The sequence below is a fragment of the Oncorhynchus nerka genome, linkage group LG14 (genome assembly GCF_034236695.1).
Source record: "Oncorhynchus nerka isolate Pitt River linkage group LG14, Oner_Uvic_2.0, whole genome shotgun sequence".
NCBI classification, from domain to species: domain Eukaryota; kingdom Metazoa; phylum Chordata; class Actinopteri; order Salmoniformes; family Salmonidae; genus Oncorhynchus; species Oncorhynchus nerka.
Window position 1 is genome coordinate 47658406 of NC_088409.1, and position 23381 is coordinate 47681786.

General features: G+C 43.1%; 1 protein-coding gene across 5 annotated transcripts; it reads left to right on the plus strand.

Annotated features, from left to right (window-relative positions):
* Positions 1-5129: 5129 nt before the first annotated feature.
* On the plus strand, positions 5130-22902 carry LOC115141364 (WD and tetratricopeptide repeats protein 1-like). 5 transcript variants are annotated; one of them, XR_010458482.1, is made up of 16 exons: positions 5130-5249; positions 6035-6161; positions 6401-6484; positions 6606-6652; positions 6754-6865; positions 6964-7151; positions 7963-8145; positions 8483-8577; positions 8831-8946; positions 9139-9211; positions 9627-9720; positions 9897-10067; positions 10341-10576; positions 10829-10997; positions 16268-16474; positions 20093-20180. XR_010458482.1 is itself a non-coding variant. In XM_029680152.2 (16 exons), exons 2-16 carry the CDS (start codon positions 6096-6098, stop codon positions 20945-20947), a joined length of 2031 nt encoding a protein of 676 aa, XP_029536012.1. In that variant the 5' UTR covers positions 5132-5249; positions 6035-6095; the 3' UTR covers positions 20948-22902. The 5 variants fall into 5 exon arrangements, 3 of the variants coding, with proteins under 3 accessions (XP_064856210.1, XP_029536012.1, XP_029536013.1); XR_010458481.1 differs by lacking the exon at positions 20093-20180 and adding an exon at positions 16621-19066; XM_029680152.2 differs by lacking the exon at positions 16268-16474 and adding an exon at positions 20744-22902 and having other exon boundaries at positions 5132-5249; positions 20093-20285.
* Positions 22903-23381: the final 479 nt, after the last annotated feature.

A 23381-nucleotide genomic window follows, 5' to 3' on the forward strand; every position in this document is an offset into this window, starting at 1 on the left:
GGAAGTCAGAGCAGGGGGGGGGAACGTTCTCACCTTCTGTGCTGTCAGATGGGGTGGCGCCTAGCCCCGTGTCCCCACTGTCCGCTGTCTCAGGCCGGCGGCTCTGGAACTTCCCAGACATAGCTGGCGTCTGCCACTCCATGTCAGGAAACCCAGCTGAAATGCATACATGATGTGTGAAAAGCACAACCAACATCCACAAGGTGACACTAATAGCGCCCCCCCCCCCATTTTGACGAGGCTAAAGGCGCCCGCACAGCTACATAGGTTCTGTTTGCTCCAAGAAGAACTTGGTTAGGCGAAGCGACAGTGTGTTCTCATACTCCCTAAAGACCTCTGCTTAAAAATAAAATTAAAACGTACTGTTGTTTGTCCCACTTGAGCCACCGTAGTAACATTGCCAGAAACCCTTCCTCAGTATAACCTCTATTAATCTAAGGTAAATCAAGAAAACTGTCATTAATTTTGACATTTTGCCGAGGACATCTTAGTTATGCAGTATTTCTCAAGTGAATGTTTTTGCATGAAAACTAGTAGACTCTGGTTGAATGACAAACACTCCTACTTGGAGTAGTACTGTTGACCAATCACCAACGAAGGGGCGTAGACTTTTGCTACCCAACTTCAACTTGCCTCAAGAAAAGAATGTAGTGTGCACGAACAGCCGGGAAAAAAACCTGCCAAAGACCAAAATGTCATAATATAGGCGCAAACTGTTTAGACTGGGAAGCTTTACCTGTCAGCTTAGACTCCGGGTATCTCTGTGAGGTGGTCATTTCACCTGTCAAGAAAAGAGCGTGATAATATGAGTATCTGTGTGAAGTTATGGGCCACATTCAGTTGCAGATAGAAATGCCATAAATAGACCCAACATGACTCCTTGTTCTACATGTTGGAGATGCATGTTTGTTCTACATAACATATTTATATCTGGTCGTTTCAAAATGTTGTGTCCTGCTGAACCTGCGCCTTGAGTGGACGGTTCTAGCCCTAGAGCAATGTGATGTGCAGAACAGTGAGAGAAAAGTATAGGAAGGGTAGCCTAGTGGTTAGAGCGTTGGACTAATAACCAAAAGGTTGCAAGTTCAAATCCCCCAGCTGACAAGGTACAAAATCTGTCGTTCTGCCCCTGAACAGGCAGTTAAACCAACTGTTCCTAGGCCGTCATTGAAAATAAGAATTTGTTCTTAACTGACTTGCTTAGTAAAATAAAGGTCAAATAAACAAAAAGGAAAGAACAAAACACAAGCCCTTCCCACAAGCAATTGCTCAATAGGCTACAAAGTAGGGCCACAGCAACATCAGAAATTTCAGTGAGTATTTCTGGGCAGAAATACACGCACCTCGAAATTACATAACGGGGCTTGAGTGGTTTAATGGAGGGATGTGAGAGTCTAAACTGAATTTAAGAGCCAAGGGGGATGCTATACAGTTGTATCAGAAACAGTGTCAACATCAGCTGAAGATCCCATATTCCAGTTGACGTTAGTCCAAATGACTGGAATACAGCTGATTCTCGCTCTGATTAAGTTCGCCACACAGATCTCGCTTTCTATCTACTATAGTTTATGCCAGTTAGATATTGGTCTATTAGCTAGCTAAATAACGTTAACGTTACATAACGAACACGGTCAGTAATACCCAGGATCCTTGGGACGTGCATACACTAAACCCTACCCCTTATCTTAACCATTTTAAAATGTTAACTTCAACAGGGCGGAAGAATAGCATGGACCCTTTTTCTGCCATACCTGAAAATGAACTCATTGAGTGTGCCGAGATGAGCACATGTGTAATTTCGGGTCGAGAATACGTTCTCCTCTGCCAGCTGCTGTTCTAGAGTTTAGCTAGCTAACCGTCTCTGTTTTGACTCTAACAACACTACAAGCTGCTAGCAACTGCAGAGTCCTGCCCATTTTAAAACAGAAGGGGAACGTTTCATTTGTCTAGATCTGATTATGATAGAATTGGTAGACGGTGCAGAAGAATTAATGAACATAGAGCAAACAAACTTCATTTATTGTCTTGAGACCCAAGTAAATTACAACAGAAGTCATTTCTGTGCCTTTGTAGCATTGCGGGCCTGAGAAACAACATAAGAAACACATACGCATATAAACATTTCAGAAAGAACAAAACGAGTTAAGCAATTATCTCAAATAAACGTTTGTCATAAAGCATAGTAGGCTATTTAGCATTTGGAGGACATATCGGGCACAGTGTTGACTTATCAGTCACAGCAGAACAGTAGTTAAGATTTCACAGTCCGGGAGCTAGTCTTGTTCACTTTGGCATACAGTGGTGAACGTCTTGATGAGTTCGAGCAAACTTTGGTTTTGTTGACTTTGGCATAGACAGGGAACGGAACGTCCCCCTTTTCATCTACCTCCTCCAGGTGGTTTCTGCTGTCTGTTGTTGAGAAGCCTTGTTGTCTGTAGTGGGCCATGGATTACAAACCTCTGTGGCGACAACGTCATACACTACGGACCCAGTGTAGCTGCTGTGTCGTCGGACACTGCTCTTCTCCAGCTCAGGTAAGGGAGGCAACTGCCTCAAAGCCTTCTTCACAGACCTTGGGGTGTCCTGCCCTGGGAAAGACCCTGCATAGAGAGAAAAATAAACAGTGAGCTGAGTGTGATGTGGGGAAACATGTCCAACTCCAAGTGTGATGAACAACTGACTCTGACCTCTGTGCTCTCTTTGGGACTGGGTTGACTTTCTTTTTGAGGATGCTGGTCCAATGACGTTCTTCCTTAGTTCTGAGGTCTTGGCCTCAGTTGAATCTGGGGGCTGCAATGAGCAATCATATAAGTATCAGCAGAGGGAGCCATTGGTTTCAGTTCAGTTTGATTATTCCATACGTTTGAATTCCAGCTTTACTACATTAAGTTTTTATTTATTGACTATTTTTTGGAGCAGGACATCCACAAACAACAGTTAATGGTAATGTAAATGAATTGGTAAGGTGAATGGGACATTCCCAGGTATTTTGTACACTGACCCTTTCACCAGAGATCGGTCCCATTTCAGCCAATGACAACCTGGATGTCTTTCTACTAATGGAAGAATGCAGACAGGATGTCAGCAATACCTACAAAAAAAATGCTCATAAAGGGCCATAATACAGGAAGAAGTATTACCTTTTTGAACGGATCACACATATCATTGATACTATGGGAAGCAGAAGAAATAGAAGACACAGGCTCCACTGCACTGGTGACAATAGTCTCCACACAATCTCCAGAACCATGGCATTGACTTCCTGACATACACAGAATAAGCAGAAAAGCACACTTAGTTCCAAGTTTCAGTTTATGGCACAACAAATCGATCATAGAATTAGAGGCGGCAGGTGCTGCCTGGGTGAAAACAGGTGTACAAAACATTTTGAAGGTAGTCTTTGGATGACTCATGATAAAATGTTCATATTTGAAGAAATACCATGTCACTCCTCATTTTTGAGGTAAATTAATGCCTTTATGATCTTGTCATGTCCACAAGGATAATTAAAAGCACATACGTACGTGTTTTGGCTGCTATGCCTTCTTCAGAGCGTGTAGAAGAAGCCTCTGTGCCAGGCTTTGCCAAGGGTTAAATCACACATTCAGAATTTCTCTTAAGAAAGAAGTTGAACATCTATAGAATGGGTGCTTACCCTTAGATGCCTGCCTCCAGCTTGTGAACTGAACACTTTGCCTGACCAGGACAGACCACCAGCTGTAATAAATAGAAGCTGCAAAGAAGTTTGGGGAAATTCAGCACTACCTCTTTGGTTGTTATTTTAATTGCACAGCAGCAAGGTTCACCTGTGACTTCCGCGAAGCTGAGTTCTCTGCTTCTCTATTTCAAAAAGTCAATACTCGAAAACAATGCAAATAGTCTGGGTAGCCATTTGATTACTTGTTCAGGAGTCTTATGGCTTGGGGGTAAAAACTGTTGAGAAGCCTTTTGGTCCTAGACTTGGCGCTCTGGTACCACTTGCCATGCGGTAGTAGAGAGAACATTCTATGACTGGGGTGGCTAGGGTCGTTGACAATTTTTAGGGCCTTCCTCTGACACCGCCTGTTGTAGAGGTCCTGGATGGCAGCTTAGCCCCAGTGATGTACTGGGCCGTACGCACTACCCTCAGTAGTGCCTTGCGGTCGGAGGCCGAGCAGTTGCCGTACCAGGCAGTGATGCAACCCGTCAGGATGCTCTCGATGATGCAGCTGTAGAATATTTGAGGATCTGAGGACCCATGCCAAATCTTTTCCGTTTCCTGAGGGGGGATATGCTTTGTCGTGACCTCTTCACAACTGTCTTGATACATTTATATATCCTGATTTACATTTACATATGTATCAGGATATATCTATTATTTTATGAATTATTTCAGGATTAATTTATTATTAATTCATTATTTTGTCCCACAGGCCACACTCCTTCATACTTCTCACCAGGAAAACAGTGCTGAATGTCATTGCTGATCTCATGTTGGATTAGGTTAATAAGTAGAAATACAGACCTGGATAAAGTATCCAATTTTCATACTTGAGGAAAAGTAAAAAGTAAAAGTCACACAGTAAATACTACTTGAGTAAAAGTCAAAGTATTTGGTTTTAAATATACTAAAGTATCAAAAGTAAATGTAATTGCTAAAATATACTAAAGTATCAAAAGTAAAAGTATAAATAATGTCAAATTCCTTATATTAAAGCAAACCAGATGTACAATGTTCATGATTTTTTTTAAATTTACAGACACTTAGACATAATTTACAAATGAAGCATTTGTGTTTAGCCAGTCCATCAGATCAGAGGCAGTAGGGATAACCAGGGATGTTTTTCTGTCCTGCTAAGCATTCAAAATGTAACAAGTACTTTTGCTTCACAGGGAAAATGTATGGAGTAAAAAGTACATCATTTTCTTTATGGATGTAGTGAAGTAAAAGATGTAAAAAAAAAATATAAATAGTAAAGTACAGATACACCCACCCCCCAAAAAATACTTAAGTAGTACTTTAAAGTATTTACAAAAAATAATTTCCACCACTTGAGAAAAAAAAATATGCAAAGGATTTTAAAAACTTTTTCATTTGTGGAATTGACCTGTCACTCAACAGTACAGTCGTGCGACGAAGAAAAACAGCGGTACAATTCACAGAGCGGTGTACTCGTAATTTTTTCCCTAAAAATCATATCCAAAGGCTAGTTCACGTCAGCTATTTTACGTAAGGGTAGTGGGAGAGTTCAGTCAGTTGATAAACCCATGTAAGTAAGCATTGACAGTCAACACTTGTAAATTCTTTCCAAAAATATGTCATATGAAGCGCTCTTGTTACAGTTTGTCTTTCATTGGTAAGGAGTAGCTAAAGTGCTAGATAGAGAGCTAGAGCATAGAGAATTCCCTGTTCCTTGACTAAATAATCTCATGTTAGCTCAGCTAGCTAGCTATTGTAGCTCAGACAGTAACTGGCTGGATAGCTGGCTCTATCGTAATCTGGACATTTTGGGCAATTTTTTAAAACGATTTCGAGTTGAAGCCCAGACGACACAGGTACAACGTTTTTTCTAGGGAATGCTAGAAATATATAGTTAAGATGACGGAGCTGTGTCTGTATTTTTGGGGAGGCTAAACTAGACTGCTGTCACTGCGTATACGGCTTGTTGTTATTGGCTATTGGTAGCTAGCTTCCCAGCAGCTAATCCAGCTAGCTACCGTTAACGTTAATTGGCTAATGTAAACATCACCAGTCGCAATGGCTAGTATTAGGAAGGAATTTTGTGTACATAGCTGTCTGAAGACCACCGCTTGGCTAGTTGAGATATAACCAGTTTCTGTTCTAGTTAGCTAACAGTTATGTTTCAGTATTTAAACCTCAAACACTTGGGAACCCCTCATCAATTTAGGTGTAAATTACTCCAGTGTCCATTGACTGACGTACCTAGTAGAGAAACAAACATCTGTGTTTGCACATTTATCCTATTTAAGTAAGCTTGTTCTTTTGTGTGATGTCCGTTCTATTCTATTTCTCAAATTGCAACCCATTCCTTAGAGACTGTGCAGATGCCATCTGACCTTTGACCCTCGGACCCTGCACCTCTGGTCCGTGCTCTATGACTTGCTGTGAGGCCATGTCTGCTGTGAACATCACCAGAGATATCCTGCACAGGCAGATCAGGGTGAGTCTAATGTTTTAAGCCCGTTTATATGAAATAAACAAACTGCCCTAACTAATTCCCACAGAATTGAACATTTTCATATTTTATTTTCAGGATACATGAGCAAAATCAACAACTCTGAAATGCAATCTATTCAATAATGAACACTAGTATTCACCAAAATGCTTTAATTATGTTGGACAGAGTGAGACAGGAGATTTTGGGGAGAGACAGGTGATGTTTTGCCTTAATGTCTACAGGACAAGAGAGCATTGGGCTTCCAAAGGCAGTATCATGTCACAGACCCCTTCATCAGTAGACTTGGACTGGAGGCAGAGTTGCAGGTGATATGTGTGTGTGTGTGTGTGTGTGTGTGTGTGTGTGTGTGTGTGTGTGTGTGTTACTGCACACATACAACATTAATTCCTTTGCCAATCTGACAGCCTGTATCTGTTGTGTCAACAGGGCCACACTGGGTGTGTGAACTGCCTGGAATGGAACGAACAGGGAGAGTAAGTCCTGAGCTGAAACCAGGGTTCTATTTAAATGACCATATTTAACACTCCTACATTTATGTTGGCCTATCTGTAATGTTTACTCTTGTTCTATGCAGTCTGCTGGCATCGGGCTCAGATGACCAACATTGCATCATCTGGGACCCCTTCAAACACAAGAAGCTCACCACTATGCACACAGGGCATGCAGCAAACATCTTCTCTGTGAAGGTAAAAACATAAACTGCTTGATGGGAAAATCTATTTGTGTAGAAATGAAACTTCTTTCTTATTTTATCCTCTCCTTTTCCCCCCGTGCCCTCTTGCAGTTTCTCCCTCACTCAGGTGACCGTATCCTCGTGACGGGTGCAGCGGACACCAAGGTTCACGTGCACGACGTGTCGGTCAAGGAGACCATCCACATGTTCTCCGACCACACCAACCGCGTCAAGCGCATTGCTACGGCCCCCATGTGGCCTAACACCTTCTGGAGTGCTGCGGAGGACGGCATCATCAGGTCAGAGCCCCAGTAGCTAGCTAACCATTGGAGCATCCTTGTCGCATCCAAAGATGTTCATTGGTTAAGGTGACACTGTGTCAGATACATTGTCAGATGCATCATGTTATATCTACTGGCTTGTAGTAGAATATCGAAGGTGAAAAGATGACATGAAACAGTAAGGTTGGAGTGGAAGTGTTATGCCACGGGCCCCTTTCTTACCTCAAGCTGTTCCCTACCAGTTCCTTGGCTCTCCCAGGCACCTCTTCTCTGGGTCTCTGTGGCCACATGCCTCCAGCAGCACTTTCCATCACACACTGTCTTGGAGGTTAATGTATCTCCAGAGAATACCCTTTAACTACCCTTCAAAGCTCAGGTGCGCAGTGGTCATTGGGGACTACTGCAGATGCGTGGGTTGGCTACAGGCAATGGTTCCCATAAGGGGGTCAGCTCAGACAGAGGCAGTGGGGGGGGCTTTAGTATCTTACTCTCTCTATAGTACATCACTGCCTGACTGCCCCCGCTGCTTATGACTCAACTGGCCAATGTTGCAATCATGGCTTGTGTTTTTGTTTTTTTGACTAACCTAACCAGTAGTCTACAACTTCAAAATATGGCTCCCACGTACAGATAGTGAAGTAGTTAGTTGTTTCTTTTTGAGCAAGCTGGCTTTGGACACAAATTGCAGTTTTAATTAAACCTTGCAATTAAACCTTGCAAAAGTCTAGTATTTGATTAGAATTCCAAACAATATTTTAAAGAGCTTAGTTCTGACTCTCTGGAGATGATTGATGTCCTCATGATGTGCTTTCTTCTACTACCATTTTAGGCAATATGACCTGAGGGAGAGCAGTAAGCGTTCAGAAGTGCTCATCGACCTGACGGAATACTGTGGTCAGCTGGTGGAGGCCAAGTGTTTGGCTGTCAACCCGCAAAATAATAACTACCTAGCAGTGGGGGCCAACGGGCCCTTTGTACGCCTCTATGACATGCGCATGATCCACAACCACAGGTGTGTAGTAGTCGGGCTCGAATCCTAACTTGAGATCGATGCATGTGACTCATGTTTCCATTGACCTGAAAGTCCAAGTCATCTCAAGTCTGAAGTTAGGATTTAGCTCTCGCTGCCTTTACTGTCAAATTTGAGTTTAATTGAATCGTTTTTAATTTCATATCACGTAAAGGAATATGCACGACTATTGGATAGAACGTCTAATATGTCTCCCTGCTACTCTGGGCTATCATCAGTCATACCAATGTTATTTTCTCAGCTTTGAGACTTCTTATATACACAGATGGAGCATGATTTGGTAATCATTTACGTTTCTCTCCTCCACTCCCATTCACAGGAAGTCTGCGAGTCAGAGCACATCGGCAGGAGTGCACACATTCTGCGACAGGCAGAAGCCCATCCCAGACGGAGCGGGGCAGTATTATGTCGCAGGTGTGTGTAGTGATCGTATGGTTTGGCTTATTGCACAAAATGTATTAATAACCCCCCCCCCCCCCCCCGCTGTGAACACTTTCTATGAAGCCCATACAGTATCTACAATGTATTATAAACAGTAAAAACACACATGGACAATGTATGGGTTATAACGCAGTCATTTTCAGTATATGGAACTAAACTAGTGGGACAGGTAAGGTGATTCTGTATGCCTCTCACCCAACTTCTTCTCCTTGATCTGTTACCTCAGGGCACCTGCCAGTGAAGCTCCCTGACTACAATAACCGCCTGAGGGTCCTAGTGGCCACCTACGTCACCTTCAGCCCCGACGGCACCGAGCTGCTAGTTAACATGGGAGGAGAACAGGTAAGGCTGCTTCCTAGAAGAGGAAACGTCCTAGGAGTTAAACCTCCAGGTCAGCTCACCATCTCTTTCTCAGACTGTCAGGTTTGAATTGCAACAAGCATACTACTTTATGCAAATCATTAAAGTTGATGTTTACCAGTGGTTGGTTCAAAAGGGTAACTTTGCCGGGAATGTGTTTTCTCTTGCCTGCAGGTGTATCTATTTGACTTGACGTTCAAACAGAAGCCGTACACCTATCTGCTTCCCAAAAAGTGCCAATTAACAGGTATGACTATGTAAATAGCCCAAAGCTTACTACAGTATTTGGCCATTAAAATGACATATACAGAATGTATTATTTATGACCAATGGAGGGGGGTAGTTGCTCGCTGAAAGTCTGCCCATAGTTTATATGCAGATCTGGGCATTAAAAAGTGAATTCTTCAAAATGCCTTGCAGCAGCAATCTACATCAAGGTACATTGTCTATGTGACAAATGACTCTCTCGCAGGGTGACATCAACCACCAAGGTCATTATCAATCACTTGACAATAACCCATGTAATGAAATGCATTTTTGACAAATGTTCCTGTCAGTGCAGTTACATCCACTTTGCGGCAAATGTTCTTTACTGTGCCGCAGTACAACTTTGTAATGCCCAGAACTGTACGGGGATTTCAAAAATCTTGATATCCCAACAGATGTTCAGAATGGAAAGACAACCAACGGTGTGTCAAATGGAATTCACTTGCCAGCCAGCCGACTTCGATTCCCAGAAAGCAAAGTTTTCTCTGGGTAACCTTTTTCTCATGTTTGATTTTAATCGTTCATTTTCACCCACATGTTACATTTCGCAACAGCCTAGCCCCAGTGTATTTATAGAAACACTACGGTATGGGGCGGGGGGGGGGGTGACATCCCTAGTTTCTCTCTTATCACGTTCTCATCTCGTCCTCATCTTTCTTCCCTAGTTCTGGCGAGCTGCCTCTTCACTTGGAGCGGATAAAGCAGCAGGCCAACGACGCGTTTGCGCGGCAGCAGTGGACGCAGGCCATCCAGTTCTACAGTCTGGGCATCCACGAGGCCAGCCACAACGCCATGCTGTACGGGAACCGCGCCGCCGCCTACATGAAGCGCAAGTGGTAAGGCGGCTTTTTCGACCTAGAGTCCGAGCTAACCCGTTAGGCTTGTTTACTCTCCTTCTTTGTTTCTCCTATTACAGAACACGGTCATGTTCAGTAGGGCATACTGTAGCAAAATGTTTTGCAACGGAAAAAAACAACAACGTTTGAGTTCAGGTATAACGTCCTTGTTTCGTCACGTTTAAAGCGGTTTACCACTATGCTGGTGTGTGTGTGACTCTGTGACTGTGTGGTATTTACTGTTGTGTGTGATGTGTTCTCTCTCTCCCCCAGGGACGGTGACCACTATGATGCACTGAGGGATTGTCTGAAAGCCCTGTCCCTCAACCCTGGGCACCTGAAGGCCCACTTCCGGCTGGCACGCTGCCTCTTTGAGCTGAAGTATGTGGCCGAGGCTCTGGAGTGCTTGGATGACTTCAAGGGCAAGTTCCCCGAGCAAGCCCACAGCTGTGCCTGCGACGCCCTAGATAAGGATATCAAGGCCGCCCTCTTCTCCAAGATGGACTCTGGTGAGAAGGGGTTAATGGTGATGCTGGGTTGGTTAATCGTCTGTTTCCCCCCACAAATAAAGTGTGATTTTGGCTGACCTCTGACTTTTCCCATCACCTTTCCACATTGACTTACAATATGTGTTTTTATATGATGTCGATTCAATTCAAAATACCTTATGTATTCCACAAGGGCAATTGTGCAAATTAATACAGTGTTAATTAGAGTACGGATATTTTCTTTGTTTATTTCCATGTCGTGTCTGTTTGTAGCTGAGGACAAAAAGGGCAACAGCTCAATCCGCTTCCACACGTTCAGCAGGAAGGAGTCCATCCCGGAAGACGAGGTCGTCTTGAGAGAGCGCAGCTACGACTACAAACACCGCTACTGTGGTCATTGTAACACCACCACAGACATCAAGGAGGCCAACTTCTTTGGCAGGTCAGTGGAGCATTTTAGACACTGATATATTATACATTCTAAAAACACTATGTTAATATTAGTTGTTGACCTAAGGAAAAGCATGAGCTGACGGCGCACTTTTTTTTTGTAGAGGTGCTGGCTAATGTATAGTCAACCCTGAAGAAGACACTGCGTTCTAAAACGTTGGTTATGTTTCCCCATTACATTTTTGGGAGGATACAGTGCATTCGGAAAGTATTCAGACCCCTTTACTTTAAATCAAATTTTATTTGTCACATACACACGGTTAGCAGATGTTAATGCGAGAGTAGCGAAATGCTTGTGCTTCTAGTTCCGACAATGCAGTGCTTCTAGTTCCGACAATGCAGTAATAACCAACGAGTAATCTAACCTAACAATAGCACAACTACTACTTTATACACACAAGTGTAAAGGGATAAAGAATATGTACATGAAGATATATGAATGAGTGATGGTACAGAACGGCATAGGCTAGATGCAGTAGATGGTATCGAGTACAGTATATACTGTGGGGCAAAAAAAGTATTTAGTCAGCCACCAATTGTGCAAGTTCTCCCACTTAAAAAGATGAGAGAGGCCTGTAATTTTCATCATAGGTACACTTCAACTATGACAGACAAAATGAGAGAAAAAAATCCAGAACATCACATTGTAGGATTTTTAATGAATTTATTTGCAAATTATGGTGGAAAATAAGTATTTGGTCACCTACAAACAAGCAAGATTTCTGGCTCTCACAGACCTGTAACTTCTTCTTTAAGAGGCTCCTCTGTCCTCCACTCGTTACCTGTATTAATGGCACCTGTTTGAACTTGTTATCAGTATAAAATACACCTGTCCACAACCTCAAACAGTCACACTCCAAACTCCACTGTGGCCAAGACCAAAGAGCTGTCAAAGGACACCAGAAACAAAATTGTAGACCTGCACCAGGCTGGGAAGACTGAATCTGCACTAGGTAAGCAGCTTGGTTTGAAGAAATCAACTGTGGGAGCAATTATTAGGAAATGGAAGACATACAAGACCACTGATAATCTCCCTCGATCTGGGGCTCCACGCAAGATCTCACCCCGTGGGGTCAAAATGATCACAAGAACGGTCAGCAAAAATCCCAGAACCACACGGGGGGGACCTAGTAAATGACCTGCAGAGAGCTGGGACCAAAGTAACAAAAGCCTACCATCAGTAACACACTACGCCGCCAGGGACTCAAATCCTGCAGTGCCAGACGTGTCCCCCTGCTTAAGCCAGTACATGTCCAGGCCCGTCTGAAGTTTGCTAGAGAGCATTTGGATGATCCAGAAGAAGATTGGGAGAATGTCATATGGTCAGATGAAACCAAAATAGAACGTTTTGGTAAAAACTCAACTCGTCGTGTTTGGAGGACAAAGAATGCTGAGTTGCATCCAAAGAACACCATACCTACTGTGAAGCATGGGGGTGGAAACATCATGCTTTGGGGCTGTTTTTCTGCAAAGGGACCAGGACGACTGATCCGTGTAAATGAAAGAATGAATGGGGCCATGTATCGTGAGATTTTGAGTGAAAACCTCCTTCCATCAGCAAGGGCATTGAAGATTAAACGTGGCTGGGTCTTTCAGCATGACAATGATCCCAAACACACCGCCCGGGCAACAAAGGAGTGGCTTCGTAAGAAGCATTTCAAGGTCCTGGAGTGGCCTAGCCAGTCTCCAGATCTCAACCCCATAGAACATCTTTGGAGGGAGTTGAAAGTCTGTGTTGCCCAGCAACAGCCCCAAAACATCACTGCTCTAGAGGAGATCTGCATGGAGGAATGGGCCAAAATACCAGCGACAGTGTGTGAAAACCTTGTGAAGACGTTTGACCTCTGTCATTGCCAACAAAGGGTATATAACAAAGTATTGAGTTAAACTTTTGTTCTTGACCAAATACTTATTTTCCACCATAATTTGCAAATAAATTCATAAAAAATCCTACAATGTGATTTAAAAAAAAAAAAATTCTTCTCATTTTGTCTGTCATAGTTGAAGTGTACCTATGATGAAAATTAAAGGCCTCTCTCATCTTTTTAAGTGGGTGAACTTTCACAATTGGTGGCTGACTAAATACTTTTTTGCCCCACTGTACATATGAGATGAGTAATGTAGGGTATGTAAACATAAAGTGGCATAGTTTAAAGTGGCTAGTGATACATGTATTACATAAAGATGGCAAGATGATATAGAGTACAGTATATACATATGAGATGAGTAATGTAGGGTATGTAAACATTATATTAAGTGGCATTGTTTAAAGTGGTTAGTGATACATTTTCCCATCAGTTTCCATTATTAAAGTGTGCTGGAGTTGAGTCAGTATGTTGGCAGCAGACACTCAATGTTAGTGGTGGCTGTTTAACAGTCTGATGGCCTTGAGATAGAAGCTGTTTTTCAGTCCCTCGGTCCCAGCTTTGATGCACCTGTACTGACCTCGCCTTCTGGATGATAGCGGGGTGAACAGGCGGTGATACAGCCCGACAGGATGCTCTCGATTGTGCGTCTGTAGAAGGTCGTGAGTGCTTTTGGTGAGAAGCCGAATTTCTTCTTTGCTGCTGTGCCTTCTTCACAATGCTGTCTGTGTGGGTGGACCAATCCAGTTTGTCCGTGATGTGTACGCCGAGGAACTTAAAACTTACTACCCTCTCCACTACTGTCCCGTCGATGTGGATAGGGGGGTGCTCCCTCTGCTGTTTCCTGAAGTCCACAATCATCTCCTTTGTTTTGTTGACGTTGAGTGTGAGGGCCCTCACCTCCCCCTGTAGGCCGTCTCGTCTTTGTTGGTAATCTAGCCTACCACTGTAGTGTCGTCCGCAAACTTGATGATTGAGTTGGAGGCGTGCATGGCCACGCAGTCGTAGGTGAACAGGGAGTACAGGAGAGGGCTCAGATGTTGTTACCTACCCTCACCACCTGGGGGTGGCCCGTCAGGAAGTCCAGTACCCAGTTGCACAGGGCGGGGTCGAGACCCAGGGTCTCGAGCTTGATGACGAGTTTGCAGGGTACTGTGGCGTTAAATGCTGAGCTGTAGTCGATGAACAGCATTCTCACATAGGTATTTCTCTTGTCCAGATGGGTTAGGGCAGTGTGGTTGAGATTGCGTCGTCTGTGGACCTATTGGGGCGGTAAGCAAATTGGAGTGGGTCTAGGGTGTCAGGTAGGGTGGAGGTGATATGGTCCTTGACTAGTCTCTCAAAGCACTTCATGATGACAGAAGTGAGTGCTACGGGGCTGTAGTCGTTTAGCTCCGTTACCTTAGCTTTCTTGGGAACAGGAACAATGGTGGCCCTCTTGAAGCATGTGGGAACAGCAGACTGGGATAAGGAATGATTAAATATGTCCGTAAACACACCAGCCAGCTGGTCTGCGCATGCTCTGAGGACGCGGCTGGGGATGCCGTCTCGTCCTCAGAGCATGCGCAGACACATTTTGTTACGTTACAGCTTTACTCTAAAATTGATTTTTTTTTAAATAAATAAATGCATCATCAATCTACACACAATACCCCATAATGACCAATCAAAAACAGGTTTAGACATTTTTGCAAATGTAAAAAATAAATACAAAATAACATCACATTTACATAAGTATTCAGACTCTTCACTCTACTTTGTTGAAGCAACACCGGCAGCGATTACAGCCTCAAGTCTTCTTGGGTATGATGCTACAATCTTGGCAACCCTATATTTGGGCAGTTTCTCCCATTCTCTGCAGATCCTCAAGATCTGTCAAGTTGGATGGTGAGTGTAGCTGCACAGCTATTTTAGGGTCTCCAGAGATGATTGGGTTCAAGTCCGAGCTCTGGCTGGGCCACACAAGGACTTTCAGAGATTTGTTCCGAAGCCACTCCTGTGTTGTCTTGGCTGTGTGCTTAGAGTCGTTGTCCTGTTGGAAAGTGAACCTTCGCCCCCAGTCTGAGGTCATGAGTGCTCAGGAGCAGGTTTTCATCAAGGATCTCTCTGTAGTTTGCTCCGTTCATCTTTCCCTTGATCCTGACTAGTCTCCCAGTCCCTGATGCTTCCACCACCATGCTTCGCTGTACGGATGGTGCCAGGTTTCCTCCAGACTTGACATTCAGGCCAAAGAGTTCAATCTTGTTTTCATCAAACCAGAGAATCTTGTTTAGATGCCTTTTGGCAAGCAGGCTGTCATGTGCCTTTTACTGAAGAGTGGCTTCCGTCTGGCCACTCTACCATAAAGGCCTGATTGGTGGAGTCCTGCGGAGGTGGTTGTCCTTCTGGAAGGTTCTCCCATCTCCATAGAGGAACTCTGGAGCTCTGTCAGAGTGACCATCAGGTTTTTGGTCACCTCCCTGACCAAGGCCCTTCTCCCCCGATTGCTCAATCTGGCCAGGCGGACAGCTCTAGGAAGAGTCTTGGTGGTTCCAAACTTCTTCCAATTAAAAATGATGGAGGCCACTGTGTTCTTGGAGACATTCAATGCTGCAGACATTTTTTGGTAACCTTCCCCAGATCTGTGCCAGGACACAATCCTGTATCGGATCTCTACGGACAATTCCTTTAACCTCATGGCTTGGTTTTTGCTCTGACATGCACTGTCAATGGCGGGGCCTTATAGACAGGTGTATCTCCGGTTGTGAAGGGTCAGAAACTTTCTGGTAAATCTACGGAATTATTCCCTGGGAAGTTAAGCCTGTGAATTTGGGGAATTTTGCTTAAATTAATCAAAAACGTTAGCTTATAACAACAGTGAACCTTTTTTGTGGGATACACATAAGGCAATTCTAGGTATTGTGGCATATTTTGGTTAAATTATCCACAATTCAATGGAATTGCAACCCTCTGCATGCACAGTGCATTCTTCCATCACATGTACAGCTGATTCTCAAGATCTTGCACACTAATGAGATGCTATTGAGCCCACACTACTACACTGTCTGAGCCAAAGACTACATGCTTTCTGGTAAGTTTTGATTACAATACTGGGTGGGGTGAATATATTTTATGACCTATATGATTTTTTGTTAACTAGTAAATAGTAGCCTACAACAGTGTTTTTAAAAATAATTTCTAACTTGTTAACAATTTCTGCTAGTTCGTTTTTGCTACCATGTGGGTTTTAGCTTGCTTGATCCTGCTAACAGAGGAGTGTTAATTCACCTGTTTCCATATGTTTCATTTTAAAATATTTATCTTACAAAGGAGTTGTTTAATCTAACTGCTTATCTATTTATCTGTACATGGAATTGTATTTGTTTGTTTTTTACTCATTGTTTTCTAATCTTTACAGGAAAATGCCACGGGTCACTATGTGATGTGTGGAGACATTACACTGCAGCTAATGTAGAAGGAAAAGCTGTGTACATTTGCCAATACTGTGCCAAATCATATGTGAAAAATGCAACAAAGATGCAGAATCATCTGGCCAAGTGCATAAAGTTCCCTCAGCGCTCACAACAAGCAACCTCTGACAAAAGTCCCTCTACTTCTATTCAAGGTGAAAATTGTGAATCAGACACCTTATCGATAGCAACAGGAATCAGAAGGTTTTTTTTAACTCAATGGAGGAACGTAGTCAGAGAAATGTTTATGAATGTCTTGCTTGAGCTGTGTATGCAACTTGTTCACCTCTGATGCTCACAGGTATTGGAAGACATTTCTGAATGTTCTTTGCCCAGCATACACCCCTCCAATGCTTTATCTACATGTCCTCTCTACTAATTTGCTGGAACCAGAGTTCAACAGAGTTCAAGTGAAGGTCAAGCACATCATAGAGAAAGCAGACATTATTGCAAACATCTATGATTGGTGGTTGAATGTTCGTGGGCAGGGAATAATTAACTACATCATCTCAACCTCTCAACCAGTATTCTACAAGAGCACAGACACAAGGCACAAGAGACACACCGGTCTCTACATTACAGATGAGCTGAAGGCAGTCATCAATGACCTTGGACCACAGAAGGTATTTGCACTGGTGACAGACAATGCTGCGAACATGAAGGCTGCTTGGTCTAAAGTGGAGGAGTCCTACCCTCACATCACACCCATTGGTGAGTTGCTCATGCATTGAATTTTCTCCTCAAGGATATCATGGCACTGGAAACAATGGATACACTCTACAAGAGAGCCAAGGAAATGGTTAGGTATGTGAAGGGTCATCAAGTTATAGCAGCAATCTACCTCACCAAGCAAAGTGAGAAGAAAAAGAGCACTACATTGAAGCTGCCCAGCAACACCCATTTGGGTGGTGTTGTCATGTTTGACAGTCTCCTTGAGGGGAAGAAGTCTCTCCAAGAAATGTCCCTATCACAGTATGCCCATATGGACAGCCCCGTCAAGAGGATCCTCCTGGATGATGTATTTTGGGAGAGAGTGGTAAGCAGCCTGAAACTCCTGAAACCTATAGCAGTAGCCATTGCACAGATTGAGGGAGACAATTGCCATCCTGTTTGATGTTCAGACTCTGCTTGCATATTTAAGAGAAGAAATCCATACTGCCCTGTCCACTTCACTGTTGCTCCAAGCAGAGGAAACTTCAGTTCTGAAATGCATCAGAAAGCGTAAAGACTTCTGCCTGAAGCCCATACGCGCCGCAGCGTACATGTTGGACACCAAGTATGCTGGCAAGAGCATCCTGTCTGGTGCAGAGATCTACAAGGCCTGTGGTGTCATCACTACCGTGTCTCGCCACCTTGGCCTGCATGAGGGCAAAGTCGTGCCAATATCTCATCAGCCACCTCGTGGAAGGGACTTTGTGGATCTGAGGCTCGTTCCCCTGTTGCCTCCATCATCCTCCAAATCCCACAAACATCAGTCGCCTCAGAGTGCAACTTGTCCTTGTTTGGGAACACACACACCAAAGCACGCCACAGGCTGACCAATACAAGGGTTGAAAGATTGGTGGCAATCCGGGAAAATTTGAGGCTTTTTGAGCCTGACAACGAGCCATCCTCAACAAGGTTAGAAAGTGACAGTGAGGCCTCAAAGACTGATGTTCAAGAGGTGGACATTGGGGAGGTCCAGGGAGAAGACATGGAAGCCTGAGAGGAAGACAACCAAAGCTTTAGTTTCTAGACTGTCATTTTACAGATGTATGTTGAAAATGGTTTTGGGAGATGTGATGGATCATTCAATATAATTTGTTCCATGAAATCATCCCATGTGAAGAGTCAACTTATTTAATTAAAGTTAAATTCGTAACAATTTTATTATTTTTCTATAGGAAGGATTTAATCATTTGCAATTGTCTACTTATGATAAGGTAAAAGGTTTATGTGTCTGTCTCCATATGATATGGTAAATATATCCAATGCAGAAAAACATCTACATTTAAAAATGGTATTAATATTAATTTGCATATATTTCCGTTAAATCCTATATATTCCAAATGGAAAGATTCCACCTCTGCATATTGCCCAAAATGTGTGTGCCTTTCCAAATCATGTCCAACCAATAGAATTTATCACAGGTGGACTCCAATCAAGTTGTAGAAGCATCTCAAGGATGATCAATGGAAATAGGATGCACCTGAGCTACATTTCAAGTCTCATAGCAAAGGGTCTGAATACATATGTAAATAAGGTATTTTACTTTGTCTTTATGGGTTATTGTGTGTAGATTGAGGATGAAAAAAAAAAAAATTAGAATAAGGCTGTAATGTAACAAAATATGGAAAAAGGGAAGGTGTCTGAATACTTTTCATATGCACTGTATAGAAATGTACAGCATTTTTTTTTTACCTTTTAAAGAAAATATGATGCTGTTCTATAGAAACGTTGGTGCCTCCTGAAGAACTTCATAACACGTTAATGAGCAGTTCATAAGGTATCAAATTGTGGTAGTTGACATAAGAATGAAATAATGCTCATGTACTGCTTATGAACTTTTTGATTATGAATGCATTATGAAGTCCTTATTTAAGTACCCTTCAAATGAAATGTTACGGAAATGTCTCTGCCACCTGTGTGCAGTATCAAACAATGACAAGGTTTAGTAGTTGACTCTCTCTCCCTTTTGAAAAATATAAAAGCAACATGTAAAGTTTTGGTCCTGTTTCATGAGCTGAAATAAAGATCCCAGAAATGTTTCATACGTACGTATTTCTCCACAACCAGAAATTGCACAATGTATTTACATCCCTGAGTGAGCATTTCTCCTTTGCAAAGAAATTCCATCTGTCTGACAGGTGTGGCATATCAAGAAGCTGATTAAACCACATGATCATTACACAAGTGCACCTTGTGCTGGGGATATTAAAATGTGCATGGAGCATGCAATTGGCATGCTGACTGCAGGAATGTCTACCAGAGCTGTTGCCAGATAATAAAATGTTAATTTCTCTACCATAAGACGGCTCTCTCGTTTTTGAGAATTTGGCAGTACGTCCAACTGACCTCCCAGCCACAGACCATGTGTATGGAGTAATGTGGGCAAGCGGTTTGCTGACGTCAACGTTGTGAACAGAGTGCCCCATAGTGGAGATGGGGTTATGGTATGGGCAGGCTTAAGCTATGGATGATGAATACAATTGCATTTTATCTATGGCAGTTTGAATGCACAGGTCTTGAGGCCCATTGTGCCATTCATTCGCTGGCATCACCTCATGTTTCAGCATGATAATGCACGGCCACATGTTGCAAGGATCTGGACACAATTCCTGGAAGCTGAAAATGTCCCAGTTCTTCATGGCCTGCATACTCACCAGACATGTCACCCGTTGAGCACGTTTGGGATGCTCTGGATCGACGGGTATGACAGATTGTTCCAGTTCCCGCCTCTATCCAGCAACTTCGCACAATCATTGAAGACTAGTGCGACAATATTCCACAGGCCACAATAAACAGCCTGATCAACTCCATACGAAGGAGATGTGTCGAGTTGCATGAGGCAAATGGTGGTCACTCCAGATACTGACTGGTTTTCTGATCCACACCCCTACTTTTTTTTTTAAAGGTATCTGTTTCAAACAGATGCATATCTGTATCCCCAGTCATGTGAATTTATTTAAATTTACTGATTTTCCTTATATGAACTGTAACTCAGTAAAATCTTTGAGATTGTTGCGTTTGTATTTTTGTTTAGTGTGTGTATATATAATCCCCCCCACCCACAGTAAAGGCCAGTACATTGTGAGCGGCTCCGACGACGGCTCCTTTTTCATCTGGGAGAAGGAGACTGCTAACCTGGTGCGGATCCTCCAGGGGGACGAGTCCATAGTCAACTGCCTGCAGCCTCACCCCAGTTACTGCTTCCTGGCTACCAGCGGCATCGACCCTGTGGTGCGGCTCTGGAACCCCAGGCCGGAGGTCTTTATCAACATTATTAAATTCTATTAAATTCAAATAACTTAATTTCCCCAATGAGCAAACTTCTTTTGTGTGGAATGGTAGGCTATATACAGCGAGAAACAGGACCAAGGACACTATGCATAGAATAGATGCATTTAAGAAGCAATCCAGTCAATCAACATGATTGATTCTTTGATTGAATGTATTTGTTGCAAAAAAATAAAAAATTTTTTACTGCCAATGCATTAAAAACTATCAAGGTTTACGCAATAAATGAACCCAATAGTACATCTGGTTATTGGATTGTCACAATTGAGGCTGCAGTATGATCTGTCCTTTCCTATGGCCTCCTTGTGTAGTAGTCTGATGTAAAAAAAAATAATAATAATAAAATAAAAGGCTGACTTTACAATACACCAGAAGTGAACCCTTTTCTTACCTTTCTTTCTCTCCATCCTTTTCCCTCTGTCATCCAGACGGAAAGTGAGAGTGGGAACGGGCGCGTGGTGGAGGACATGGAGGGCGCCGCTGCAGCCAACCAGCGGCGTATGAATGCCGACCCCCTGGAGGTCATGCTGCTCAACATGGGTTACCGCATCGCGGGCCTCAGCGGCCGCGGGCCAGAGGGCTCAGACGATGAGGACAGCTCAGACGGCCAGGTGCAGTGCCGGCCCAGCTAGACTAGCGGGCCCAACACCACATACAGTATGGAGGCAGCAGGACGCAAGGCACTCCTCCCCTACCCCCTCCCAAACCCTGAGGCTGTCTGTGTGTGTGTACGTCTGTGTGTGTGTGAGGGGGAAAAAGCACCATAGATATTCTGTTTGTCAATGTTTCATTCACCCCTCTAAAACGAAAGCAACATTGAGTGAATGTCATGTCACAGCTCTGCACTATGCACTGCCCTCCTCTTTCACATCCCGAGGCAGGATTGGAGGAAACCAGTTTGGCGAGGGGATTCCACGGGGGTGACGACGACGACCTTTCACCTTTTTTTTAAGAACACCAACGACATCACCTCGGCCTCTCCCTCCGTTGCTCCAAGGCTGGGGGTATTGGGCATATACGGTAAAGAAGAGGAGAGCACTCCATCACTCCCCAATCTCTCACTATGAGCTAGGAGTCAACCACTTCTAAACCCTCTTCAAGGAGGAGCGCGTTGGAGGGAAACACTACAAGCAGAAGCCCCCGGCCTCTGATAGTGTAGCCTACAGATGGCTCAGAGGTTAGAGGTCAAAGCGAGGCCCCAATAGTCGGTGTCCTCATTGGAGGATGAGATTTGAGGCCACAGGAAGTTGCTTTGTTTCATCTCTAGTGGGCTTTTCAATTGGAGTATAAGAGGTCACACTCAGCCCCTCTCCAGCTCTGAAAGTCTCTACATAAAGTTTTTGATTTACAATCCTTTTTTTAAAGTTGTTGGAATATTGGTCAACAGGAAGAGAGCACAAGAAGTCTTGACTTTAAGTGTTACCCAGTCTTGAAGTGTTTCTCCAACTCAAATTAAATGTGTTGATAGGATTGTGCTCCTTGTTTCTTTTAAACTCGGTCTGACAAACAAACAAAAATTCTCTGCATTTGTTCTAAGTTTTGAGAGTAAAAAATGGCCAAGGATCCATGTTGCATTTTGCTTTGTCTGTTGTTGAGAAGTTCTTGTGGCTCTATATGCCTATTTTATTGACAGGTATGCAAAATGTTTCCCTTTTACTTTTATTATGTAGGTTAAGACAAAGCTGTCAGACTGAAGCAGTAGCTCCTCACATTTTCTCCAACACATAGACATTTGCTCCTCTGTCATTTGTTGATAACAATGTAGAGACGGATAATTCTAAAGGATGGTTGTGGGGTTACGTTTAGGGGTTTGATTTAATTGATAGTCAGGTGTTGATTGGTCAGAAAATCTGTCGAACTTTGTTGTACTAAAGGTTGCAAAATTCTGGTAATTTCCACAAGTTTCCCAGTTTTTCGAGATATCCCGGTCGGTAGATAACCGGGATTCGGATGGAATAAGCACAAAATCGGGAATCTTTCAACCAGTATTTCTAGAAAACCTGGGAATTATGGGAAAGTTAACCTATGTTGGACTGATGCTTTGAACAGAGAGAGGGAAAGTGAAAAAGAGAGAATGGTATTTCACTATCCTAGGGCAATACCACCAGTCCTAATATCATTCATGCATGGCATAGAGGCAATTTCATAGACGCTATTCATTTGGTGTCTTTTGGGGTTCAGGATCCCTACACGAGCACTTTCAGCTTTCCCCAGAAAGTTTTGGGGGAAGAATGGGATAGGGATTTTTCCCTTCCTGTAGCTTTGGAGCCAGCATGAGTCCTCTGCTGCAGTTGGAGTTTTGCTTATGAGGTTATATGAGATTTTGTCTAAAGGTAACATTGTAAAGGGCACATTTGGACAATGAGCCTCTCGGTCCTCTGGCCGACCAGCAAACCTCCAGCTCACTGATGATGTGGATTCAAAGAAAACCTAAGGATGGAATCCTCTAACACTAGGCTTCCATGTATAATTTCTTTGTTAAAAAAAATAATTTAAGACATTTTTTTATCCGTTTGTTTTCTTTGGGAAAAATCCAATGACAAATTTTGCTGCAAGAGAAAAATAAAAGAGGTCTAATATTGTTGAACCACTTGTCTTGAGTTTGTGTTTCACCTCCGACCTGTATTTAACCAAGGTAATGACGATTTGGATTGTATTACTAATGTTTTCCACCTGCACACTGTTCCAGGTGCAGAAATATAGGCTACACACAGGTCCACAACTATCCACTCAGCAGTGGTGTAAAGTACTTCAGTAAAAATACTTTAAAGTACTAATTAAGTAGTTTGGGGTACCTGTACTTTACTATTTAGCCAATTCTTACTACACTACATTCCTAAAGACAATAATGTACTTTTTACTCCACAAACATTTTCCCTGACTCCCAAAAAAAACATTTTAATTTTGACAGGAAAATGGTCCAATTCACTTATCAAGTGAACATCCCTGGTCATCCCTACTGCCTCCGATCTGGCGGCCTCACTAAACACAAATGCTTCATATGTAAATTATGTCTTGAGTGTTGGAGTGTGCCCGTGGCTGTGTCAATAAAAAAAAAACATTGTT

What these genes read in the sequence shown, in the direction of transcription:
- LOC115141364 (XM_029680152.2), top strand. Translation starts at nt 6,096, where the DNA reads ATGACTTGCTGTGAGGCCATGTCTGCTGTGAACATCACCAGAGATATC. An exon ending in GCGGAGGACGGCATCATCAG is followed by an intron (nt 7,152 to 7,962) that starts GTCAGAGCCCCA and finishes CTACCATTTTAG; the next exon opens with GCAATATGACCTGAGGGAGA. An exon ending in CTTCTCCAAGATGGACTCTG is followed by an intron (nt 10,577 to 10,828) that starts GTGAGAAGGGGT and finishes GTCTGTTTGTAG; the next exon opens with CTGAGGACAAAAAGGGCAAC.